This window comes from Trachurus japonicus, chromosome 16, assembly GCF_045865225.1.
Source record: "Trachurus japonicus isolate A0001 chromosome 16, Traja_1.0".
In the NCBI taxonomy this organism is placed as follows: domain Eukaryota; kingdom Metazoa; phylum Chordata; class Actinopteri; order Carangiformes; family Carangidae; genus Trachurus; species Trachurus japonicus.
The window spans coordinates 22,071,686-22,099,309 of record NC_140922.1 but is presented as its reverse complement, the minus strand read 5'-3'; the positions used below and the strand labels follow the sequence as shown (position 1 = coordinate 22,099,309).

Here is a 27,624-nt window from a genome sequence, read left to right as displayed (position 1 = left end):
CATTTTCATTTACTAGCAAGTTTAAAAAAAACACAAGTCAGAAAGAATTAAAAGACATATTTTGTCGTAATGGCTATGAAGTAATGACCCCACCCACAGATTTAACTTACCCAAAATTTAACAGTACGTACTGCATGACCTCGATTTAGAGGCACTCAGAACATGTTGCAGTCTGTCAACATCAACAACCAATACTCTCTAATACTCAACTTTGATATAATACTGTATTGGACACATTATCTCTTGGAGGAGTTAAAATCATACAGAATCAAATAAACAAATTACAAACACAATAGTGTAATAGGTGTGTTTGCATATGCATGTTTCTGAAGTCTTTTGAGTTTTACAATAAGTATATACCAAGTTTATGCACTAAATAGTTTCTCAAATTGAAAACAGCAAAGTGTACGTGTCCCTCATCTCAATTGAACTTAGGGTGCAGTTCATTTACAAATAAATTGGCAATAATTGTCAACTGAATAAAATTTTCTATGCCAAACTAGTGATAAACGCAAGACTGCTCTCTGGTTGGAGACCAACATGAAAAGGTTTCATAATGAACTTGCACATCTGCATATCAATAATATGGGAAATAATCATTCTACTTTCTTCATTCAATCATCATCACATTCGTACCATTCATCAAGTCATATTTTTATAATCAAAAGCCTGTCACCCAAAGTCTGTCTTTCATGTTTCTTCCCCTCTAAAAATAAACCCATTATAAAGTGATCTGTAGGCATTATAAGAACCATGGAGCAGACCATCTGTAGCTGTGCCTGAGAGGCAGTGTCATCAGGCTTTGATTATTACTATGGTGTTCCCATTAACTACTGCAGCTGAGAGAAAGAGGCTCTTAATTAGGAGAAAAATAAACTACCATCTTCTTTAGAATAGCATCTGGTGGCAGCATTTCCTGTGAACTTCCTCTTAGATACACGTTCCCAAAATAATTTATTGACAATGACAGAATATTGGAAAGTTTGTTTGTGATTTATTCCTGACTGTGTGAGAAATGGGGTAAAGGGTACGATGCATCTAAGAGCATCTCACCTAAATTCAATGAATTGATAATTTGCTCGCTTGAAAATAAGCCAGATCTTTTAGTGTGTCTAGCTGAATTAAATGATTAAACAGAGCTAGTCGCATTTACCCACAAGATGAGATTTGTCATAAATCTGTTCTCATGGCTTAGTAATAAAACCATACTGTAAACAAACATATATGCATTAATGCATATGCATCAGCAAGATAAAGATATAGCATTACAGAGTAATTCCAGTTAAAACCAAGAGTGTTGCAAATTATAAACTTACATTTATTTCTTACATGAATGACTGAAAAGAATAGTCAAACCTCTTCACTAATGTGTTTCGACTTGCAACCGATAAGAAAGAGATAACCTCAAATCAAGGATTAATATTTTATCATTTAGCAAATATGGCACATTGAGTCTACGTTTGAATAATAAAAGTCCTGCAGTGGCTGTTAACTCTGTAAACCTTTAATTAACAAGAGCTTTACCTACGCCCCACTACATAGTGCTGAGCAGGAAGAGGATAAGTAGTTTCAAAATTAATGCATCAGACTGGCAGATGAGACCGATCTTGTCATTTGTTTGCTTGGCAATAGGGAAATGCCTGGTTTATGCTGTTGAAAGATGTGCACAGTAACCTGAGAGGCTTAGGTTTGATGTAAGATTTGCATATTTGTGTTGTGTTTTCAACACTTCAGAAGAGAGCACCACAAAGCCTGAGGAGTGATGGGGCTGTTGAGCTGAGTGAATTTGTTCCTGATGAAAGCGTTGTATGTTTGAAAGCTGCCGCAGTGTGATAACTGAACAATAATACAAACTTAAGTGTAGTAAACGCAGCGTATTGACGTACATACAGCGATCGGGTGCATGCATCAAGCTTTGCAGGAAAAAGTATGCAGGTCAATAACCAAACCGTTATATGGTCATTAGTTTTATGAGTCTAAGTGTTAAGTACAAACGTCTGTTACTAATGTGCAGCGATCAGGAGCAACCTGCTTATGTAGGTGTTAGCCAGAGCTTTGCTTTAATCTTTCCAACTATGTGCACAGGGGAACTCTTAGCCATCTGGCTTCTCCAGTGTGTTTAATAACATAGTGATCTTTGGGTCATCATGGTTTGTCAGTGCTTATGACACAACCACAGTCAAATCAGCACCATTAAATATTAAGACATAATGTATGTCACAAGCATCTTCAGAGTTGGAAACGAAGATGTGGTTCCTGATGAGACCTTTAAGTGTGATGTCATCTTCTGTGGGGATTGAGCCATGCATTTAAGTGCAGACTTTGGTGACAGTGTGATGACTGGTTTTAATTTTTTAACAGTGTAAATTTGTTTTTTACATGTCAGTAAAAAGTCTACTAAACTTAAATTCACCAACGAGCGGCTCCCGGAGGAGAAGTAGGTGAGTTGAGTTGCATCTCCTTGCTAAAGAAAACAGGCAAAGCTAGCAGATGTTTGACAACTCGTACTACGTGCTGGGACCCTGTGTGTACTATTGATGACATTTGGTGCAGTTCTGAGCATTATTTTGGGCAAATGGTGGCGTTTTGGTTGCGGTCAGACAGTGGATCCGGAGAGCGCCGTGTGTGGCGATATTGCGGTATTTGCTGAAGTTGGTGGATCTCGTGAATGTAGCGGTCGGGCAAATTGATCTCTCGAGGGGGGGTCTAACTCGGTGTTACGGTGTGTTTGACCATGGTTTACACTTACGCCGGAATTTCACTTTAAACTATTGATGTTTTTTTACAAGAAGTGCTGGATGGTGAATGTAGGTTTATCTGATTATATGTGAAAACGAAGGCAACTCAGCTCAACATGCTGAAGTGTAATTTAATGTTTCACCAGGCACCTGTAGGCCCGACCTATCTAAGCAGATATGTCATCGGAAAATTTAAGATCCTAAATGTAAAGGTATGCATCTAATATCTGGTGAATAACAACAATCTATGCCAGATACTATTACATTTTATTTAAGTGAGGAGTTCAAGCAGCAGAGTTCACGTTTAGATGAAAAGCACACGGAGATTTAATTAAGGCTTCTGTTACCTCAGGTGATGCAAAACCTAAATATTCCCAGTCCCATGTTCCGCCAGCGAAACTGCAATTGAGCAAGAAACAGAAGTTTTGTCAGAATAACAATCTGGTTAATTACTGAAATTAGTTAACTAATTAGACTCTTTTGATCATTTCAACTTGAGCACTTGTTTTACATTGTAGTACAGTTTCTCTCCTCTGACACATTTAGTGAGCTGCATGTCTGTGTGTTACCTGCGCCTGGGGGCCTCAGGAGAGTCATTGGGGGCCACACCTCTGGCTACTGAGGCCAGGAACTCCTGCCTCTTCTGCTGCACCAGACACGCAGCACGGATTATCTTGTGGCGCGGTGTCCGTAGATAAGGCCGGTTGACCTTTTGTGCCAGGTCCTCAGTCACCATCTCCAAATCAGTCTGAGGAGAGACAGAGAGGAGCCTGAAAGATTTCTTTTAGTGCACAAACATGCAATTTTGAACTTTTTTAAGGACAAAATGTCTGTGGAACCATTGCTAGAAGTAAACTACTTTTGGGGCTACTGTGTATTTATCTACTTTAAAAATGCATTAATTTTAAAAGGCCCTTAAGAAATCACAAGACCTATGGGAGCCTTGTGCATTAATTTTGCAGTATTTCAAAGGCCACAGCATAAGAGATCGCAGGCAAGTACATTTTGTGTCATGTTGTCCTGCCAGCGATGACAAATTATATAACACTAGATGTTGAAACAAAAAGCTGAGATGTGCAGGTATAACTGGGGCAGACTGTGATCATGAGGTTGAATGCTGTAGTCCCACACCTCTAATGGCACATTTAAGGCTGGCTTTCTCAACAAGTAAAGCTGAAACCTGCATAAGCTCGTAGATCTCTTTCTTTGTGCTTTTGGGCTCCAGAAAGAACCCATAAGGATAAGAACACTTGAGGATGCGGCGAGTCTTTAGTAGTTCTAGGACCGCATCTTCAATGAATGTAGTGTCAGGTGGGCCTCCTTCCCCTGGGAAAGAGAGTGAAAGAGCACGTTAGATAACAAAATATCTACTTAATTTTTGCAGAATACATCCCTCATTCCAGCCTAAATTGCCTTCACTTCTGAGCAGATCAGAACTAAATCATGGGAAATTCTGTAACAAAGCCTATGAAAGCAAATCTCCATTGTACTAAACGTACTGTGGGTGCTGTTTTATACGACACCTCTGAGGGTCTAACTTGATGAGAAATGAGAGCCACAATCTGTGCTGACTTGTGTTGAACTATGAACTCTCTCTTCTTCTGAGGAAAGAATTCACAGCTCACGGAGATTTTGCCAGTAAAACAACTTCTTTTGGTAGTAGGTGACTAGCATGGTCAAATTGTGATCTGCTCATCTGAATATATCTATTTTAGCACAGGATAGTATTAAGAGATCTCTACATTGTGAATTAACAAAACAAAGAGTGATTTTTATTTGAAAAAATAGTGCATCAAGGCCAATGATGATTTTTAAAGAATAAAACCTGCTGCAACTGTACTATGCAGGATGATTTATGCATTCATTCAACTAAACAAAACCATGAGCTGTGAGTTACAGCCCTCTCCATTTCTCTGGCAGCTGGCAGTCAGACTTGTCCAAGCACCACCACTGCAATCACTATCTACTGAAATTTGATCTGAGTGCTGTCTAACACAGCAAAACTGGACTATGCTAACCTGTTGGGAATTGGCTGTGCAGATGGGGATGACTCTAGACAAAGCTAAAGTACAGCTTTGCTTTGTTGTAACTTAGACAAGACTGCTGAATAACAACGATACACGCTGTTGTTAATACATTATTAAAACACCTTTGTCTTTTTTTCTTGCCCCCTGACTACGTCCCAAAGCTTATTATCAGAGGACTAAATTAAGATGTGTCTAAACATGTAATGTAGAGGGACACTGTTATGGCAAGCTGCTCACTCACTTCCACTCAGGGCTCGACTGAGCTGCTCCATCTTCTCTTTGGCTGTTTTTAACAAGCGCTGCTCCAGCTATTTCAGGGAAGGCAGAGGCTGTTAGGCTTCATTGTTAGGTAAGAACATCTTAAGAAGACTGTCTGATCAAGCAATATCACATTATGAGGCACAATAGATTAAACAGTGGGAGCAGTAGACCTTTTTTAATCAAGGTATTGCACAACAACCTCCAATCGCCAAGTAGGATAGGAATATTATAGATGTAGAGACAACAAAAACACTATATCTGCATAATTTTACAGTATAATGTCCATCCACATGGCCACATGACAGCTTTACATTATCTGATAAGTTCACACTGGCCACATCCACTTCCTCAACAACTGCATGGTTGTACAGGATGCAAAGCAGACAGCATTGGAAGGCAAAGCCAGACCTGTTTACCTGATAGCTGTGCTCGTGGTTCTTGAAGCGTGTGTAGTAGTGCATAAAACGATCGAGTTCCTGAAAGCTCTTGTGCTTCTTCTCTGCCTGTAAAACCATGATGAAACATGAGTCGCAGTGAATAATAAACTCCTGTGTGAGTGGGTAGGCACTCTGGTTGAGAGCAGAACAAAAGTGAGTAGTCCCACAGGTGAAATCAGTACTTGTGATTGAGAGGAATGCTGGTGAAGACGGAGAATAAACTGGTAGAATTGATTGTGCGTGTCTCGACACAGGTTGGTTGTGTGCGTATCTTTGTGTGTTTTCCTTCCTGCAAATTTAAACCATAGACTTAAGCTGTTTTCTCTGTAATGTTCAGGTTTTTATAAGGAGGAAAAATGTGGGGAATGAAAAATACAATATCTCTGGTTCTGCTACAATGATTCTGGTCACTCTTAAAAAACAACAACAAAAAAACACAACCTATTATGAGTCCAGTAGTAGAAGTATAAAGCTTCTACATTAGGGGAGTTTTCTGAAGATTAAGAAATCCACCTTATAAAAATAGCCAAGGTCCAACTCCCTTCAGCATATTTTCTAAGTGTCAGCACCTTTGCATGGCACAACAGAAGGTTTGTGTCACTCACTCCTTTGATGTCATATTTTAGAAAAGGGAGTAACATGAGCTACAAAAAAAAGATTAATGCAGTGTCAATCAACTTAATTTTGTTTACTTTAATTAGAGTGGCGGCAGAACTGTGGTGGTGCAGTGTGACCACAGGCCAGTGCCCCCCACCAATCAATCAAACTGGATATTGGCAAACAAACACTGCTATAATACAACAGCATGTGTGTGTATGTGTGTGTACCTCATCAGTCATCTCCTTTGACTGCTCCTCCACCTGCTGGATGACCTCGTAGCGGGTGCAGCGATAGTAGCCTCCTGTTGATGAGCTGTGCTTTTTCCACTCCTCCAGACAGATCCAGCAGAAGTCGTACTTACACTACAGGGGCAGGGAGGAATTATTAGACCTAAACCTGTTCTGACCAGCTGAACAGCAAAAACCTGGTCAGTTGATTTCTAATGCCAGCTCAGCTACTGTATACTGAGGTGATCTACATTTTAATCATCCTCCATTCAGGTGTTTTTAAGAACTCCTAACTTGGAACTCAAGATCCACTTTCTTACAGTATAAGTATTTGTCTCAATCTTCGAAAAAATGTCTTCAACAAATGGCAGATCCGTAGTTTTAACATTGCAGTGAAACCTAAGCCTGCTGCAACTAGAAGGCACTCATATCACATTTTAAATCAACAATTCCCATTGGATAGCATATAACAACAAAACACTCCTATCTGCAGCCTGTTTGAGTGTAAGTGATTCTTTCCCCTTGCCACAAGTACTTTGAGTGACAAGTTAGCCTAAGCAACACAAAACACTAAAGGCCGAGACCTCTGTTGTCCTGAAAACGCTGCTTACATGACACTTCAGAAAAATCAATACAAAATGAAAGAGTGGAAGGATGCATGAATGGAAGGACAGAGAGACATACAAAAAAACAGTGGGTGAAATGGAGACTGAAAGTGTGAGGCCACAACGGAGGGAAGGGAATGGTAGCAAAAACACAAAGTAACATTCAGTGGCAACACCGAGTCTTGTGTTTCCAAGCAACAGGGGTACAGCTATTTCTCATCAGGTAATAACGGGTCGAGAGGCTGAGCCCTCTGTGGCCTTTCAGCTTGTGAGAGTTGTTCCACCCCCCCCCACACACACACAACTAATCTCTATCTGTAGCGAGTCTCTAACTAGGATGGAGACAGTGACAGGGCTGTCACAAAGACAGAGGGAGTTTGGTTGTGTGACTGCACTGGGCTCCTTTCATGGCCTGCCCTCCAGCAACAGCGGCAGTAACAGAGACTCAGTCTGGCAACATGTCTGTGTGATTATCAGTGTCACACACTCTGACTCCACAACTCACTGAGTCCTTTTTCATCTCCATCACTTCTGTGTTACTCTCCTTTGTCCATCTCAGTAAGACAAAAGCTGCTGACTACAGGGCTTACTGTTCTGAGGATAACAGTATCATAGGCCATCAGTAAAGATAGCCGGTAAACATACACTTTTAGAATGAGCGCTTATGTCTATAGCATAATGCTATCAGTGATTCATCAGAAGATTTGTTTCATACTTGATTATTTATCATTAACATCAGCGGAGTTCCAAGGTGTATATGATAATCCAACAAACTGATGAAAAAATAACACAGCCACTGCAAAATGTATAATGAGCGAAGAAAAAGCGCCTAAAAGTGAATAACCGAGAGCAAATTCATCAAGAGTGTGGTGAGATGTTTGAAAGTTAAATAAGGCGTATCATCACAAGAATCCAAAGTAGTGCTTCAACACAACAAAGCCTGCCCTACAGTAAACTGCTTAATTAACCATTACTTCAGATCTTTTGTTTCTATAAGGCTTCTGAAGTTTGAAGGTAGCAACTATTCGCCAAGTTTCTCAGAAAGTCAGAAAAACTATTAGTGTGCTACTTTACAATAAAAAACAATATGTTGTTCTATTTCATTCTTCCTGACCGCCAGAGACGGTATGAAATACCTGGATAAGCATCACGCGCATGCGCAGATCGAGACATAATACCAACAAAGTCATGTGACCTGGGTGACGTAAGCGACCTGATAAAAGGGGCAGGCACCCAGAAATCGTCTCCTTTTCATCTTCTCGCCTTAGCGCACACACAGGTTGTTGTTGTTGTTAGCTTGCCGCATACGCCAGTAGCCTCGTAACCACGACCGGTTGGAGCTACGGTTTCGTCCTCCAGAGGCTGCGTATCCGGCGCTCATCCCCGCTGTGCATATCCGACCACTGCTCGGACTGCGACAGGTAAGTAGCTTGTTTTTCATCGCCGGCGGGCGTGCTTCATCCCCGCTAAGTGCCTCCGCTCAGCTGGGTTGATTACCTCGTTTGTTAGCCATCTAGCTTCCTGCTACTGCTGCCCTCGTGAGGTGTTTTTTCTCCTCCCTAACGGCTGTTTCGGTGGTTAGCAAACACTACCTACGGTGCTAAAAATTATTAAAAAAAAAAAAAAAAAAAAAAGTCTCCGGTCGGGCTAGCGGAGTTTTTTTCGCTCTGTTGCTAACATCGTTTAGCTTGTTTGTAGCGGAGTGTTTCTCGCTCTGTTGCTACAACTTCGGCTTCACGCACTACCAGGTGCTGGTTGACGGACTCGTACCCGAGTGTTACTCGCTCTGCTGCAGCGCCGCTACCCGCTGGTGCTATTTTTTTCACTGTGACACGGTGCTGGGCTGGTTGTAGCTGGGTGTTCTCGCCCTGCAGCTACACCGCTCACCTTTCGGCGTCACTTGCTGATTTTATTGTGGGACTGTATTGAGTGTTCCCGCTCAACTGCCATACTACAGCACTCTGTAGCTATGTTGTGTGTTTGCACCTCCTGCATGGCTCCTCTGAGCCCAGAGGATGGCCATGACAAATGCCCTTCGTGTCTCGGCATTGAACACCTTAAGCAAGCACTGACTGAAGGCGCTTGCATTAATTGCACCTGCATGCCATTAGCAGAAAGGACTGCGAGGTTGGCTAAACTTGATAAAAGCTTTGCTGGGGCTGGGTTACCCCCTTCCGGCGGCCCCAAGCGCCGCGGACACACACAATGACGACGCCCCCGTCACTAAGAAGAAACGGACAGGCGATGAACCCTTGGCCCTTAAAGTGGACACTTTGGCCTCTGAGTTTGCCCAGATTAAGGCCCTCCTCCTTAGTCTGCAGACTGGTGGTCCCTCGGATGCTTGCACCGCTGCCTCAGAACCACCGCTTGAAAGGCCATCACGGAGCTACGCTGAGGGTGATAGCCTAGCTTCTTTGCCCCAGGTGGCTAGCCAGCAAGACGAGGACACGCTCTCTATTGCGGCCTCTGGGAATCTTTTTACTGACGATGAAGCAGGGGACAGGAGGAACTGGAGGGAGGATCCCCCCCTCCCTCTGTGACAGACTCTCATGAGTCGGGTGTGCAGACTCGTTGAGGGACGCTGAGGCCAGTCTTTCTACAGTTAAAACAGGCCCATCCAACTGGCCATCTCTCGGCTTGGGTTAGATACTGCCCCTGTGGAGGCTGCTCCCTCTAATGCTTTCTTCAAACATGCCCCTCAACCATCTTCCTTCAGGGTTCCACCCTCTGAGCCATACATCACTGAACTTCAGAGATGTTGGCCAGACCCCAAGACTTTCCTTCACCTGCCAAGTGACTGCAGAGCTCTGGCTGCCATGAGGGACGCCGACCAATATGGTCTGGATCAGATGCCTACCGTTGATGCCTCAATCGCTTCTCTGATAGTGTCTCCTGATGAAGCTCTCAGACCTGATGCCCGTTGTCCACGCCCACAGTGTAGGATAAACTGATGACCTCCTTACTAAGAGCTATGATATAGCGGCTCGGATGGGGCGTATTGGTAACTCCCTTTCCCACCTGGTTCTGGCTCTGTCACAGACTCTCCAGACTGCTGGAGCAGATGCTCAGGCACAAGGCCTCAGTGATGCTTCACTCCAGGCGTTTGCCTTCATGACCAGAGAGCTTGGGAGACTGATGTCCACCTTGACCTTGGCGCGGCGCCAAGTATGGCTTGCCCAGTCCCCCTTGTCGGAAGCATGTAGGAAGACACTCCGCACGCTACCTGTCATTCCAGGCCAGATGTTTGGACCTGCGGCCCAGCAGGCTTTGGAGCGCAGTGTGCAGGTGAATAAAGTTAAGCAACAGTTTTGCTGACTTACGCCAGGCACCATTGCCTAGACCAAGGCACGCTAGTGCTCCCCGCTCTGCGGCCAATGTTCAGGTGAATCAAGAGCCGGCCGCCCCGCGTTCCAGCAGGGCCGCTTCCATAGGGCCCCTCAGCAGCCTGCCTTTCGGGCGCCTAAAGACAGGGCGCCCAGGTACGGTCCACCTGCGGACCGAAACCCCAAGCTGCCCAGAGGCCGCGGGGGTCGGACCTGACTGCCTAGATCCGGGCGCCAGCCGTTTCTCCCCACAACATCTAGGCCAGTGGGAGGCCCTGACCTCAAACCCTTGGGTGTTGTTGACTCTTTCCAAGGGTTACAGTGTTCAGTTCAGGCGTCGACCCCCCAAGTTCAGCGGGTCAGAATGACTGTGGTCAAGGACCCCTAAGGTCTCTGGCTCTCGAACGGGAGATTTCGGTGCTTCTGGAGAAAGGCGCCATCGAGTGTGTAAAAAGTTCAGATCGAATGAGAGGGTTCTATTCGACTTATTTCCTTTGTTCCGAAGAAGGACGGGGGTTTTCGCCACCATCCTCGATCTCAGACGACTGAACCAGTTCATAAAGGTTCTTCGTTTTCATATGCTTCGCACAGCAGACGTTCTTCAGGTGGTCTCAGAGGGAGATTGGTTCACAAGCATCGATCTGAAGGATGCCTATTTTCATGTGCCAGTTGCACCGCACCACAGACAGTTCCTTCGTTTTGCCTTCAAGGGACGGGCGTACCAGTTCCGTGTTCTCCCCTTCGGACTCTCACTCGCCCCTCGCATCTTCACCAGATGCATTGCGGCAGCACTTTCGCCGCTGCAGAGCAAGGGCGTTCGTATTCTGCCATACTTGGACGACTGGCTCATATGCTCCGCGACTCGCGAGCAGGCCATTCGCGACACAACGTGTCTTTTGACCCATGTGAACCAGTTGGGTCTTACTGTGAATTTCGCAAAGAGCTGTTTAGTTCCCAGTCAACGGGTCGTGTTCATCGGGGTTGTCCTCGACTCGGTGATGATGAAGGCCTTTCCTTCCCCACAGAGGGTGGACGACATTCTCAACCTTGTCTCACGTGTTCGGAAAGGTGTAAGGTTGACATATGGTCTGTTTCTCCAGCTGCTGGGAAAATTGACAGCTGCATCAGCGGTCGTCCCCCTGGGACTCCTCTCACTGCGCCCCTTGCAGGTGTGGGTCAATGGTTTGGACCTCGACCCCAAGAGGCACCAAGGCAGGATGGTGGTGGTCTCAGGCAAGTGCCTCCAGTCTCTCAAACCCTGGAGAAGCAGGGCCTATCTCTCCAGCGGTGTTCCCTTGGGTTTCTCTTCCTTCCCGTCGGGAGGTGGTGGTAACAGATGCCTCCCTCTTGGGCTGGGGCGCTGTTTGGAACCACAGGACGGTCAGGGGTACCTGGAGTCCTCAGCAGAGACTCCAGCACATAAATGTGTGCTGGAATTGCGTGCGGTACACTTAGCCCTCAGGCACTTCCTTCCCTTCTTGGAAGGGAGGCATGTACTCGTTCGCTCAGACAACACCTCGACGGTTTATCATGTAAACCACCAAGGGGGAACCAGGTCCAGACATTCCCTACGGGAGGCTCAGTGGCTCCTTCACTGGGCCTCACCTCGCCTTGCGAGTCTCAGGGCGATGCACTTACCGGGTGTGCTGAACACAGCCGCAGACATGCTTTCCCGCCAAAAGCCTCCTCCGGGGGAGTGGAGGCTGAACCCCACGGTGGTTCAGATGGTATGGGAGAGGTTCGGCAGAGCGGAGGTCGACCTATTCGCCTCAGCAGCGTCAACGCACTGTCTGCTGTGGTTCTCCCTCTCGGAACCAACCAGCCCGTTGGGGCAGGATGCTCTGGCACACTCCTGCCAGACCGCCTCCTGTATGCCTTTCCTCCAGTCCCACTGCTCATGTTGACGCTTCACAGGATAGACAGGAGCAATCACTCAGTGTTGCTGGTGGCTCCCTTCTGGCCCGGGAGAATATGGTTTCCTCTTCTCCATCGGCTTCTCAACGGGGTACCTTGGCCCCTCCCACGGAGGCAGGATCTCCTGTCGCAGTTGGGGGGGGAGCATTTGGCATCCTCAACCGGAACGCCTCCAGTTGCATGTCTGGCCCCTGAAGGGCCGGACTCGTTGCTGAATCTTTGTGATCAGCTGTCGTCCAGACCGTAGTCAGTGCTCGTGCACCCTCGACTAGGCTGCTGTATGCCAACCGATGGAAACTCTTTGCTGGTTGGTGTGGTGGTCAGAATGTGGACCCAGAGCATTGCTCTGTACCTGTACTGCTCGGATACCTGCAGACGTTGCTGGATAAGGGGCTCTCTGCCTCTACTATAAAGGTGTATGTTGCTGCCATCTCTGCTCGACATGCCTTTGTGGATGGTCAATCTGTGGGATCACATGCTCTGGTGGGCAGGTTTCTCAAAGGTGCTCTCCGATTGCGGCCTCCACATGCTGTTAGGGTGCCTTCTTGGGATTTGCCTGTCGTCCTGGAAGCCCTGTGTTCTCCTCCATTTGAGCCCCTGGAACACGCTGACCTCAGGTGGCTGTCTTGCAAGACTGCTTTTCTTCTCGCTGTTACATCTGCGAAGCGGGTTGGTGAGCTTCATGCCCTGTCTATCGCCAGTGAGTGTTTGCGGTGGAATCCTGATGGATTGGGGGTTACTATGTGGCCTAACCCCTCTTTCCTACCAAAGAGGCTTTCTGCTTTTCATGTTAATCAACCTATCAGTTTGGTGGCTTTTGCCCCAGAGTCGGGTGTGGAGGAACTACCTCCTGGTGTCACCTTTCTTTGTCCTGTTCGCGCCCTGAAACAGTACATTGAGGTTTCTGCTGGTTTTCGTAAGTCTGATGCTCTGTTTGTCTGTCATGGAGGGCACAGGAAGGGTTGTGCCTTGTCCAAACAGAGGCTCTCGCATTGGGTTGTTGATACCATAGCTCATGCATACAGGCTCGGGGGCCTTCAGATCCCCCCAGTGAAGTGTCATTCAACCAGGAGCGTCTCCACGTCGTGGGCTGCTTTGAAGGGTGTTCCACTGAATGACATCTGTGCTGCAGCTGCGTGGGCTTCTTCCTGTACCTTTGCCCGCTACTACAGAGTCAATGTCGCCGCTCCCCATCCTGTGGCGGCAGCTGTCCTGTCTGTTCCTTCGGTCTGCAACTGAATCTCGGTGAGTGCGGATTCCTCATGACTTTTTTGGTATGGGTCATCCAGGTATTTCATACCGTCTCTGGCGGTCAGGAAGAATGAAATAGAACGAGAGTTACGGATGTAACTAGGGTTCTATGAATTCTGGATGACCGCCAGAGTTCGTTGTCACTCGGAATCTTGACGAGAAGATTCTGTAGGAGACGATTTCTGGGTGCCTGCCCCTTTTATCAGGTCGCTTACGTCACCCAGGTCACATGACTTTGTTGGTATTATGTCTCGATCTGCGCATGCGCGTGATGCTTATCCAGGTATTTCATACCGTCTCTGGCGGTCATCCAGAATTCATAGAACCCTAGTTACATCCGTAACTCTCGTTATCAGTGTCAGTCTGGTCATCTGGCCCACCAGCACAAATACCTGTGGCCCACGAGACTGTTAAAAAAATCCATAATGTTTTTAGCTGCTCTGGCTCTCTTTACCGGTGTGCATGAGAGCTGCTGCTGTGTGTGAATGTGTTCTGAGGGGATTGAAGGGATTATAAATAATAACTACTCTAATAATAATTAAATGCTTTTTTTCATGTCAAGGAAAATAAGCACTGTAATTAGTTTTAAGTGTATAACAGAGGTTTTGTAAAAATGTGTCTCAAAATAAAGAAAACTAAAATTAAAATTGTAGCTTGAGTAGTAACCTTTTTCTTTTTTTGTTAACTTCACATCTGTACAGTTATATTTTACAATACACAGTCTCTACAAACCAAAAGCACTGAACATGTTTAACTCATCCTTCTATATACAGTATATATATACACAAAACTTTCTCTCCCTTGTGTGCCCATTTCACTTGCTCAAGTTGCAATGATTGGCAGAGCTGCATTATGTGACCAGTGCCACAGGTTAGAAAAAACTGTGGCAGTTTTAAACAAAAATGCTCCTCAAAATGGAATAATTCTCAATAATTTATAAATTATAGGTTCAGATGTAGACAGGATTGTGTCTGGACCTGGACAAGGTCACCAGTAGTGACCATCACTTTGTGGTGATCAGCCAGCAAAATAACAAATAAACGTGTTCTTTAAATCGACAGTGGCTCAGGAGGTAGAGTGTTGGCGAATCCCGCTCAGTCCCAGTTGCCGTCGTAGTGTCCTTGGGCAAGACACCTTGCCTCGTGTGAATGTGTATGAATGTTTGGAGGTGGTCGGAGAGGCGCACATTGGCAGCCATGCTTCAGTCAGTCTGCCCCAGGGCAGCTGTGCCTACAGAGGTAGCTTACCACCACCGGTGTGAATGTGGTACGAATGAGTAATGGTTTCTGTAAAGCGCTTTGAATGCCTAGAAAAGCACTATATAAAACCAAGCCAATATTATTATTAATTTACACCCAAAACACACCTCTATCATCGACCAGTGGCATCCCCTTAACAATAGTCTCCTTCTTTCTTTTTAAAAAAAAATGGTGCCATAGGAAGCAAGATGGCGGCTCATCATACCTGTGTTCGTAGCAGCAGTGTCAGCACCATGTTTTTGTTTGGATTTTGAATACAGTCTGTGGTCATGTCCAATTAATCATTGCTCTCGTCCTGTGAATTATAAAGCCTGCACCCCGGGATATTGGAGCTACAACTGTATCCCTACAGCTTCCAACTATCTAGCTGACTGTAAGGTAACCACAACACTGTCGTTATGGAAGAGATCCTGTACTCGCTTTTCTGGGAAGAGGAGTTACTCGTGTGGAGAACAAGGGAACTAACCTGACCCGAAGATGTGTTGTTGAGGGACTGAACTGAACTTTCTGTTGCTCAAACTGAACTGTCATTGTCGTATTTTACGGGTGTGGGACATTTTGGACATCTTTTGTGGTTATGCTTGTCATGGTCATGCCTTGTCTCTGTGGTTGATCAAAAGGATGGTACATGATCCAGGGTCTAATGTGGCTGAGTTGTGTATGCTTATGGGGGATTAACCTGACTAAAGCTCAGTTTCAAATTGTGGAGGGAGCTCCAGCTGGCACCTCTGGAAAATCACAGCTAATCCGCTACAGCTTTGTAATGTCATGATGCTTAAAGGTGTTTTTGTTTTTTTTGTTTGGTTTTCGGAGTGTTTGTTTATGCTGAGGACAGCATGTAGCCTGGAGATATTAATCTATTTCACAATGCAGACTATTTATAGAAGTTTACAAACACCAGTTTGCCTAGTGCCTGCATAAAATTGAGTCACAAAATCTTCAGTAGCCAAATGGAACTAAATTGTAGTGCTGCACAGACAGCACCTGCTACAATTGCAGAGAATTGTAAAGGCATCCAATATTAAGGACAGGAAGGATACAGTTGCTGGGTGCCTAGTGACTCACCTGTTAGTCACTGGGCTATGTACTGCAGACTGATCTTTATCGCAGCGGACTGGGTTGAAATCCAACTCATGTCCTTTGTTGTATGTAATCCCCTCTCTCTCATCCAGCTTTCCTATACTGTCTAATAAACCACTAAATGCCAAAATGCATGGTGTGATGATGAATGATGTGAAAACTACATTTTACACTTTTCATAAAATAATATTTTTTCTGAAGCTGCTTATCTGTTTTCCACTAAATCTAATTTTGCACATTTAGATGATCTAATCCCCATGCTGAGCTCTAGTAAACTTCACACCAATCAGCGAGACCAAAATAGAAATGTGTCTGTAGTTTCGTAACTTTGCAATGTTTTCTTCTCGGAATTTGACTTTTTTTTGACATTTTATTATTTTAAATATTAACAGTCAAACGTGAATTGTTCATTCAGGTTTTCTCAATGAATAAACTATCCACTCATTGTAAACTGATAACACATGAGCCAAAATAGCACTTGATTGGAAACTGCTTGACTTACCTTTGCACACTGCATGTGGTTGCAACCCTCATTTTTCTGTATCGGGGACTTGCAATTGGCACAAGGTTTGGAGTTAGTGAGCAACCATAAGCAGTTAGCTGCATCCTCGTAAGCTTCGCTCACACCAGCCACTTCAAGAGGAGGAGGGGGAGGTAAACAGAACAAATAAAGGCATAATGAGACGGAGTGAGGTTGGCTATTACCACAGCATCTAAACAGTCCACTGCACTGAGTGGGAAATTGTCCTGCCTGACTAATGTGTATTCCTTTAATATTTTGCTAACATCTCCCAAGATGCTCATGCACCCACCCACACAGACAGAATAATTGGCTATTATCAAAGCACCTCTGATGTGCTGTTTGAAATGCTGAGATAAAACAGAATCTGGGGAAATCGAAGGGGAAGATCGTTCCAAAGCAAAAGAATTGCTTTTATCTTTCAACCCTCTCGTCAACGAAGTGGCACGGTGGAGCAGCTTGGGCCATCTTAAATCATCTATTCGATTGCCCACAGTCTAATTACTGCTTCTCAACGCTGTATTCTGCTTTCGATGAGTGGGTCGTTCATTTTAATTAATAATTTATCATCAGTATGGTGGATTTTAATTGGCTTAGTGCTAAACTGTTTGTAATTACTACGGTTGAGTTCCAGACAATTTAACACCAAATATATCATTTGACTACTACCCAAAAATGCAGGCAAGTAAGGAAAATGGCTAATAAACTTAACTGTTCAACGATTTAACACCCAGTAGATAAATATAATTCTACTGGTATAACAACTGAGTTAGGTGAGGTAGGAATAGATAGCACTTTTATAAACAGAATGCACTCAGGGGTTTAAGTCATAATACTAGTACGTTCTGTCAGGGGAAACGTCTAAAAACATCCAAAAAGTAAATTACGGTCAATACTCACATTCCTGAGGCCTCATCTCACTGACTTTCTGTAACCACAACTTCCAGGTCTCGCAGTCACAGGGCTCATGAGCCTCACCTTGACATTCCCTGTAATATGCACAGTCAAAGATGAAGATTGGAGTTGAAATGAACTATTCAATGCAAATGTCTGGCTCCTGTCTGTTCAAGAAAAAAGGGCAAATGATGAACACACACCAATCACACGGTGCTGTCAGAACTGTCAGCCACCATCAATTGGTCATTTCTGCCTTTCTCGTGTCAGGGGAACTATTGAAGTTGGACCTGTGTTACATCCAGTTCCATTACCAAATGTCATGTCAACTAAACTCCTGAGTGAACCTGACAAGTGGGCCTAACGACCACTTTGAAGAATCATATAGTGAGGTGAGGTGCAGTGAGGTAGGTAGTATTTAACAGGGTGGGTTTGAGGTTATAACACTGTGGGGGAAACCTTTAAGGCTCTGGGAGTATGAATACAAAACACAGAGGGAAGAAAACAACGCAGCATCTGAACTCTTCTGACCTTCAGCAAAATGAAAGCCAATGCAAACAAACACATACAAGACAGCATAGATCTGGTTTGGTGTCCAAGAGCAAAGGCCATGTTCACACCACACATATGAGTGTAAATTAGCTGTGTTGTTGTAGAACAGCTTTTTAAAATGTTAAGATGATAAACCTTTTTGTTCAAGTTTCAGTTTCAATGAAAGTGTTCAAGTAATGCCCACCAAAGTGCTTGGTGTTTTGACCTGTTCTGTTCTGAAAAAGTCCAATTTTCTGTCTTTTCACAAGAGAAAACCTTTTTCCACATACTCTCACATTTCTTTAACTGCAGTTTGGAAAACTCCAGGCATGCTGTCACATGCCTTTCACTCTGAATGGCCTCTATCTAGCCACTCTATCATTTAGAAATGATCGATGGAGTGCTGTTACCAACAGAGCATCAGAGCTCTCTATTGCAGAGGCCACTGATTTCTTGGTTGGCTCCATTACTTCCTAGTTACTGGGTTTGACTTGATACTCAACTCTCAGATGTGGGGGTTATTTAAAACCTTTTCAGTTTCACAGTAAATCAAGCTGCGGGAAGTGTCATTTTGTAGTAGTGTGCGTAAAATGTGCAAGTGCATCTGTTCACACACAAATATGATAGACATTTTAGGGCTGGGCGATATGGCCTAAAATCAATATCATGATATATTGAGCAGTTCGCCTCGATAACGATAAATGGACGATAACTAGCCTACTCAAACCCCCCCCCCGGAAAAAATAGCATGACTCCCCTGGACCTATTTATTGCTTCTTTTTTTTCTATAACTGCTGTATTTATAGAGGTACCACTTTAAAACTATACACTGTCTGAAAATATGTTAAGAAAATACAAATAAAGTACTTTTAGTTAAGAGTTATTGAACAACAGATAAGCACACATTATTACAGCACACATTAGGCTACAGCATTTCTTTTTGGAACAAGCTGTTCTTCCTCCTCCAACAGATGACTACCTCAGCAGCCGCAGCCGCTTCAACTTCTAAACGTTTTCGCTACATTTAGTTGTGGCTGCCGCTGCTTCTTAATTATCGGCGCCAATATTTCATGATGGGGTCGGAGCAGATGCACAGTAATAATCTACCATCACTTTGTAAACTTCTTCAAGTGCCTCGACCCGCTGGACGGCGCTCTGTTTGTCAATAACGAACGTCAACGTGGTTATTTTCAGCGGGGTCATTCCTATGTTCCCTCAGCCCTATGTTCCCACATTTCTAACTTTTGTTGTCACTGAAAATTAGGCCCTATGTTCCCACAGCCCTTTGGTCCCACCATTGGTTGGGTTTAGGCAATGAAGAAAGGAGTTGGTTAAGTTTAGTAAAAAGACCAGGTAGAGGCTAGACAGGCCAGATAGATAGAGTCCAGATAGGTAGAGAGAGTCCAGTGGGAACATAGGGCTGAGGGAACATAGGGCTGTGGGAACATAGGCACGCTCCCATTTCAGCCCATAAATTTAACGCCGTCATGTCCGTTTCTGTCTAGGCTATAATCTCTTTGTCACTCCCTTCATGCTGGTCTGTTGACAAAATCACGTGACGGTGGCGACCGACGCTGCACGTTTTTAATCATTTCAGGGAGGTGTTTTCTCATTGCTCTGGTGTGTGTGTGTGTGTGTGTGTGTGTCTCATTAACTCAGGTGAAAAAATAACAACAGTCTCAGTACAAATGAGCGCGCTCGCCGTGCTGCTGCCGGCCGGTGTGTCACCGGCTCTGTCCCTTCCTGTTACAGACTGGATGGGGTGGAGTCACGTGACTACACACGCTGAACACGTAGTACGGCTCTTAAAGGGACATGAACATAGCCTACCAACACACAGCCAAAAAAGACAAAAACGACTTTTATTTTGTTTCTTTTTTTTTTTCTTTTTTAAAAACCGAATATACCGACATGCGCAAAATGACGTCGGTTATCGTCGTAAATTTCGGTATCGGTAAATTTTCGGTTTATCGCCCAGCCCTACGATATTTACTACATAAATTCACACAAAAGGACGGACAGAAACCTCTAATGTTTACAGCGCAATTCTGTTGTAATGACTTTTTTGACTGCTACACCAACACATATATTGTTGGCTTTCAAAGGTTTTGTGTTCAGTATTCAGCACTATTATATTCAACAATGATACACACAATTACAGAAATATTAGCATTTCACAGGTGTGGTACTGACCAGCAGAAGAGGTGGCCTTTACCACAATCTACTGCAGGGGCCCGAAGGAGGGGAAAACTAAGAGGGTCTGAGGTGGAGGATCCAGGGCCCTGGGTGTTTAGTCGCACAGCCCTTTCACACCCTGCCACAGGACACCAGCGGATCACTGAATTGTTCTCCACAAATGCCTGTAAGAGAAGAAGGAAAGATTGAAATCATTTGGCAATTCTACAATCTATAGTTGAAGTTAAGGTACTTTAATGAGGATGACAGTAGTACACATACAGTTAACTGTACTACAACACTCCCAGCTACATGTTTAAGGGTTTCTGCCTTAAAAGGTTATTGGCTGCCTTTTTCTACTTGGTATTAATTAATTATTTACATGTTGCACACAAAAGTAACTTAAAAATCTGAAAGATAACTTTTTGAGCTAATAAAAAACATGTCGACTTGTGCTACAATAATCCCCTACATTGTGCATGTTCTCCTTTCTAACTTAGTCTGGCAAACATGTCTTAAGTGCTGCTCTAGTTTGTGAGTATTTATTTACTCAACAAGGAAAATAATTCCTAAAATATGATAACAAGTCCCTGTGAAGCTTCAGTGAGAAAATCTACTGATTATATGACAATTGAAAGAAAGAGGCTGGTTGTTTTTCTAGATCTGTATCTTTCAGTCTTTCAAATTAAGTACAGTTACAGGTGTGTTGCGTTTTGTATGTGTTTGTACACATTTGTGTTATTGGTCTACTTCACCTTGATGTCAAACTGCAGGTAACGCCTGTCCATCTCCCGAGACACCACACTCTCTATGACTTCCACAGGCACAAGCTGGTAGCAGTCGTAGGCTGGGCAGAAGATGTTATGGGCTTCACCCTCTTGGATCTTCAGATTTAGAAATCTGAGGAAGCACACATATATTGCATGCAGCTATTAACTGAACGGATAAGCAGAGCAAAATATTATATTATTCCAAGTCATTTCAGAGAATCTCCAGTACAGGTGCAGCATACCCTTCCCAGCATGCTCTGCAGAACTCGTGGCCACAGGACATATCAACAGGTTCCTCAAAGACGGAGATGGAAGACATGCAGATACCGCACTGTAAGACATAAGAAAACAATTACAATTTGTGAGGCATTACTGTATGTCAAACTGAATGAAAATCTAAGCAGCCTTTAAAAAATTCCAGTTTTTCTGCCTGAAATTCATGAGACTGGCCAGCCTTCTCACAGTATGATGATTGATGGCCAGCCAAAGGCTAACCCAGGCCAGAATGATGACCTCTCTTTTGCATGTGGCTAAATGGTTAGTCATCAGATGTATTTTCTCACACCCATATTGACAGACATAGACACAAATGGACAAACACATACACAGGCCTCGTTACAGTAAAAGACTGACCCTCACAAAAGACATAAAGAACGTAGTGTACTTCAACAATGTAAGTATTGATTTGTGAAAGAGCAAAATGTGATATAATCAACTGTAACCTTTAAATAGGCCCGAGAGTAGACCCGGTCGATTGGTACAGTGCATTTCGAGGCACGCCTTCTCAGAGCCACAACAGAAGATCCTGTCAGACAGATGCAACCTCTAATTTCTCATAAAGTAACTGATAAATCAAGTCTGTCAGCTTCAGCTATCAACAGTCTCATTCACACACTGAAACACTGGATTGAAAAGTCCACTAAAGGATAAATCATCATCCACAAGGATTACGTCTTCTGACACCATCTGACAAGTCCAATTTCCCTCATACGCTGCAGTGTCGTTCAAAAGCTTAAAAGATCAACAATGTCATGTGTCAATGTCACATATAAATTTGAAAGTACATAAAACATCCTAGGAAATGCCACTTTTATGCTTACAGTAAAGCTCCAATACACTTGCCAAGTACTTAGCAACACCATAGTGATATCGGCCACCGCCTCCGTTTGCTCTCTAACAGCCTCGGTTCTTCATGGCCTGGATTCCGCACGATGTTGGAAACATTCCTTTGAGATACAGATCGATGTTGTCATGACAGCATCATAGTATTTCTATGGATTTGTCAGCTGCACCTTCATGCATCTCCCATTCTACCACATCCCAAAGGTGTTAAATTGGATACAGATGACTGGGAAACCACTAAAGTTCACTGGACACAAAACCAGCAGACTTCTGCTTGGTGACATAACGCATAATCATATGGAAGAAGGCCATTAGAAGATGGTTAATTGTGGCCATAACGGGATGCAAATGGTCAGCATCAGCAGCAATATTAAGACAGGCTGTGGCATTTAAAGCATGACGGTTGAAAGGCCAATAAAGAATTACCTAGACCATTACACCACCAGCAGCAGCCTGGGATGGTGGGACAGGGCAAATTGGGTTGATGGATTCATTGGCACAAAATTCTGATCCTACCATCTGCATGCCTCAGAACAAATCCCAATGTATCAGATCAGTCTACATTTTTCCAGTCCATATCTGTCCTGTGTTGATGGGTCTTCTCCAGCCTCGCATTTCTGTTCTTGGTCAACAGTAAAGAAACCTGATGTGGTATTATTCTGTTGTAGTAGCCCATCAGTCTCAAGGTTTGATGTGCTGAGATGCCTTTCTGCTCACCACAGTTATAAAGTGATTATTTGAGTTACTGTAGCCTTTGGCTCGAATCGGTTTGGACATTCTCCTCTGACCTCTCATCAACAACACTTCTGTCCATAGAACTGCTTCTCACTGAATGTTTTTATTTTTCATGCCATGCTGACTGAGCCCATTGTGTGCCAAAATCCCAGGAGATCAGCGGTTTCAGAAACACTCAACACTAACAATCCTACTCAGAGTCACTGAGACATTTTTTCCCATTCCAACCTTGGATGTGAACATTAACTGAGGCTCCTAATCTGTATCAGTAAAATGGTGTACAGTACAGTTGTTCCTAAAATGCTTAGTTGATATATATTTACAATACAAACCACAGTATGAATTGAAAACTGTATACAAGTTAAAAATTATCATGGACAGTATTTAGGTTACCTTTAGCATGTTGAAAAGTTTCTAATACAGTTTTACACACCTACTGTAAATCTAACAGTGCCTGATTTTAGGCTTTCGGCCAAGCACTAATTAGATGAAGGACAGCTGACTTGGCCATTTATTTGCTCCCGACCTCTTCTGTGATACTGATTATTATCTGACACACCTTCACTCACAGTCTTACATAGTGAGTGACAAATTGCCAACAGCATAAAATTAGCTTAAGACCAGGTGCCTTTGGCTCAAATGATATGGCCTAATTGTCATCTTGACAACTGCTCACACAGAGGACTACGGAAAATGTTCAGCATGTTTGATAATGATCAGGAAATCCCAGACAAGGTCAGAATATCGGTAGTGCAATTACACAGAGGGTGTGCTAGACCTCTCACAGCTGGGAGTCAATGAGGTTCTGTGATAACCTTGCAGATATGCATATTTACGAAAACACTTAATGCCCGTTTATATTCACTATAACAAATGAACAATGAACAGAAAACCACAGCAACGATTATGCAGCCTTGGCTGACATACCTTAGCCATGTCAGCACCTCTCTACATGCTGATAATTAATTTAATTACCAATTCCTTCATGTTTGATGCAGTAAGGTTCAAGCAAATGCATTTTCTACCTATTGTTATGCTTTGCCTCACTGGCCTTTGGAGAGTTCAATCTTATACTCTAATAACATTTCTAGAAAGTATTTTAATGCTCTTTTTTCCAGAATTTGACACACACCATAATTAACAAACCACTGATTCTCCAAGGAGTAGATGAAGCCTTGCTTGTGTTTAGTATGTTTATGAGGGAGATCAGTGGCATGAATACTAATGATTTCTAGTGATACAAGGCTGGGAAATAATGCAACATTATGCAGAAAGACAGGTGTGGTGGTGAAAATTTAAAGAATTCATCAGAAACACTTCAGGAAATCTGTGGCACCGTAGGGACTCAATTTAAATAAACATTGGAGTACTGTTTTTATGGGTACGCTGCCAGTTACTTTTAGTGTAGTTCCATGCTAGCTTCATCCTTTGCTGCTGTAGCAACTTCTTGGCCAGAAAAACATGCTGTTCCCTGAGGGTACTTGTTCTGTAGTTTAATTTTATCTGATGGCTCTTTGCTGATGAGTACAGTTACAGGACAGACTCGCTAAAATTATCTTCCAAACTACCACATCTGCTATGGTTCATTTAAAGTTTCCTTAAACCTTTTAACCTAACTTTTCTGAAAAGTTGTGCAGCAACTATGTGACCATTTGAACATTTTTAATTGTGTAGTCAATGTATTGATTTGGTAATACCTATGTGACTTTCAGTGATTAAGTTGTGAGGTGAACTGAGAGTTAACAGTTCTGCTGATCAATGCCTGGGTCTAGACTGAAGGTTGAATGTGATGGGAGTTTCAAGAAGACTCAGGAAATGTTTCGGTCCAACAAACAGAGGACAGGATCCTGGCTGATGTCAGGCACGGGTGGCAGACAGAGGACGCTCCATCTACTTTGATAAATGAGTAGTGTTATGAATCATTTCTTTGATAGAAGTGTTGAAACCTCCAGTTGCCAGTTCCCTATGGAGGAACTACACCCCCCGTTTTCATTTGAAATATTGTCAGACTGACTTGACTGGTATTAAAACACCCATTTCCGTTTCTCTCCTGCCCTCTTACTGAATTAATTTGGCAATAGTGATGACAGGGAATCTGACAACATCACTCACCAGAGAAGACTCATCATCAGCAGGCATTAGGCTGATTTGGTCTGGGGAGGTGACAGTGGAGCGGGTGGTGCGTGGTGTCCGGGGCGAAGGCAAGGTGTCCCATGCATTGCAGCCACTTGGAGGTGGGTTGGGCATCTGTACCCCTGAGTGTTGGCAGCATTCCTCTGCATTTGTCATCCAGGCCTCTAAGAGTTTCTCTCTGTCCCAATCTGATGCAAAACAATACATAGGTATGAGTATGAGAGAGTTTGGCTTATAGTCCAAAAACAAAAAGCTTAGAGAGGTTAAATAGTGATTATTACTCTAAGAGAAGTGAAAGATGTAGTTAAGGCCAGTGCTTATTTAAAATTAAAAAAAAACATTGAGCAGAATGAGCAGTATAACCCTTCTCACCCATTTTATATGCAAACAGTTACACAATGTTTCTAAAAGCAATAAATGAGGATACACATCAAAGAAACATATGAATGAATTTCCACTCAACTCAACTCCTTGTTTGTTCTCTGTTAAACTATTCTCATTTTATCCCTGCAAAATGTTTTCACATAAAAACTTTGTTTCAGTCCATCCTGGCTCATATTTTAGAGAGTAAGCTTAAGTAAACACAATATTGAACCTACCTAAATTCACACAAAATCCCACTCTAGTGACAACCCTACTACCTGTTCCTTTCAAACAGCCAAGAACACAGACTTGCTGCCATCTGGTTTTCTTTTTTAGAATAGCTGTTCGATTTCACATTAGCACAGCTATGAGAGCTTTTCTGTATAAATACTGAATGACCTGTGGTCTTGTGAGTGCAAATACTCTCTGACGAAAACGTCCCTTCCTAAAATAAGGAACATGACCCGGTCAACTGTGCAATTAGGCCATTATCAGCCTCAAGACACGTTTCACCACCAATCAAATGCCTCCAACTCTAAATGGCCTCGTTTAGATAATGAATATTGCAACAATTTCCCCCATCTCCATTCAATTAAAACTCATCAATGAGTATGACCCTATCTTCATGCTTTTGGCCATTAAAGGGGGTCTGAAATTAAAAGTCTTTACATTTTGTCTTAAATATCAAAAATTAGCTGGGAAATACAAATTGTGAGAAGAACAGAAAGAAAGATTGACAAGCTTGCAGCTCCACCATTGATAAGAAGGCTGAAAATGTCTAATATGGAAATATAAAAGTAAGAAGTGTGGAAATTTGTTAAGGTTTTTACATGGAATTAATGATACAAAAGTCCAAAAGCCCTTCTCCTAGAGATTAACAAAAATCCTAAAATGTTCCATCCTCATTAAAGAGACAGACAGCACTCCCATGATAGAGGTGAATAAATATAGCATCATTCTGGGGTCACTTTCTCCCCTCTAAGCTCCCAAAAGTATGTCTAATATGTAGCACACGCAGCTCTAAAACCAGCCAGTCAGTCCAGTGAATTAAAGAATGGAGTATTTAAAGACTGAAAATCAACCCAGATCTGTGACATATTTGACTGAAGTTTACTCAACTCGAAATCTACATTTAAATTAAATAATGTGAATGTTTTCAAAAGGTATGAATAAAAAAATTTAAAAAACTTTCTGACCTTTTCAGTTCTTCACACACAGTATGTTAGCTAGGGTAAGTGAAGCCACAGCAGTTTGAGAAATTGGTGGCTTAAGGCTGCAAATCAAAGCTGTGACACACTTTCTGAGCACTTGGACAAGCCTATGTTAAAACAACATCAGCTGGTAATTCAAGGCAGGTGACTGATGTGTGTTGTCACTTCTATCTAGTAATTGGTGTCGGTTGCTCGGGGTGTAGGATCAAATGGACCACTTGAAACTGACGGGAAAATAATCCAATGATCTGTACTTTTCTACAACCTGGACTGTGTGTCTGCACCTACTCAGCTTCTAATTCATAGCCACCATGACTTTGCACCAATAGATCTAATGAAGGCAAATTTGACACGTCACTCTAGACTCTAATCTCATTCTCCTTCTGGCATTAACACTACATCTTTAACACACAGGTTAGTCAAAATCTAATGAGAGATTAAATAGCGAGCAATTAGTTTCAGAGATACTGCATTGATTTTCTAACATTTCTATGACTTGGCCACCTCAGTGTCAGCATGCTATTACTTAATTGTGGTGGACAGAAATTAAGCCACCCATTTTATATTTGGATGATTTAGCTCAACAGAGCCACCTTCCTCTGCACTTTATGGTTTTAGTTAGACTGGAATGAACAAATATGTACAAATGGAGAGGATATGACTCCACAAACCAATCTTAGTCACAACAGCATATACTGTAGGCTAGGTAAAATAGGATAAAATAAAATAAAAAATGTTTTGCAGCTTGTTTGTGAATGTAGCAGTTATTTTCACCACATATTTGATGGAAAGGACCAGCCCACTAAAAACCAACATTTAGAGCATGTGACAATGACATTCTCCACTGAGCAAAATACAAGTGAAATTCTTCTAGATAACAAAGGCTGTTCACATTCTGCTTCTTTGACTGCAGAGAAATCACTGGAGTATAGCAAGAAGTTTATATGAGGCTAGGCCTCTCTAATCCCCATATACATAAAACATAAGACAAATTTAACAACAAATGTTCTTTACAAGTAAACAGCAAAACAACAAGCACAAAGTAAAAACATTGCAAGATTCTTCAAAGCATATCTCAGATGAAAAAGAAGCGTGTGTGTGTGTGTGTAGCTTTGTTCCCTGCTGCAGTTACATGATATCTGATCTAACCACTAGGTAACTAGGACATTCCCTGTGCCAGTGTTTTTAAGAACCAGTAGCTGCTACCATGTGAGTGGCTGAGTGTGTATCTGTGTGTTCAATAGTACCATTGGCACGTAGCAGTGCCTCTGCCGTGAAGAGTGGTGCCTGCAGCATGTCAGCTGTCTCCACTATCAGCATGTCCTTCAGCCTCCGTAGATCCTGAGGCCGAAGGCCCTCGTAGAGCTAGAGAAAAGGGCAGGGGAGAGGAAAGGACATGGTAAGCACAGGAGGAAGGGAGGATGATGACAAGGAGAATTACAGAGATG

At 43.3% G+C, this 27,624-nt stretch overlaps 1 protein-coding gene across 3 annotated transcripts in view; it reads right to left on the bottom strand.

Annotated features, from left to right (window-relative positions):
* Positions 1-27,624, bottom strand: part of ankib1b (ankyrin repeat and IBR domain containing 1b) — a 39,992-nt gene that overhangs the window by 5,673 nt on the left and 6,695 nt on the right. For all 3 annotated transcript variants that reach the window (XM_085802566.1, XM_085802568.1, XM_085802567.1), the window contains exons 5-17: positions 27,424-27,541; positions 24,582-24,790; positions 20,855-20,943; positions 20,598-20,742; positions 19,861-20,027; positions 17,143-17,231; positions 16,225-16,355; positions 6,291-6,425; positions 5,443-5,529; positions 5,007-5,073; positions 3,919-4,064; positions 3,308-3,486; positions 3,086-3,137 (exon numbers count right to left, since the gene is read on the bottom strand). In XM_085802566.1, the coding sequence (XP_085658692.1) occupies positions 3,086-3,137; positions 3,308-3,486; positions 3,919-4,064; positions 5,007-5,073; positions 5,443-5,529; positions 6,291-6,425; positions 16,225-16,355; positions 17,143-17,231; positions 19,861-20,027; positions 20,598-20,742; positions 20,855-20,943; positions 24,582-24,790; positions 27,424-27,541 (1,614 nt within the window). The remainder of the gene's footprint in view (positions 1-3,085; positions 3,138-3,307; positions 3,487-3,918; positions 4,065-5,006; positions 5,074-5,442; positions 5,530-6,290; positions 6,426-16,224; positions 16,356-17,142; positions 17,232-19,860; positions 20,028-20,597; positions 20,743-20,854; positions 20,944-24,581; positions 24,791-27,423; positions 27,542-27,624) is intronic.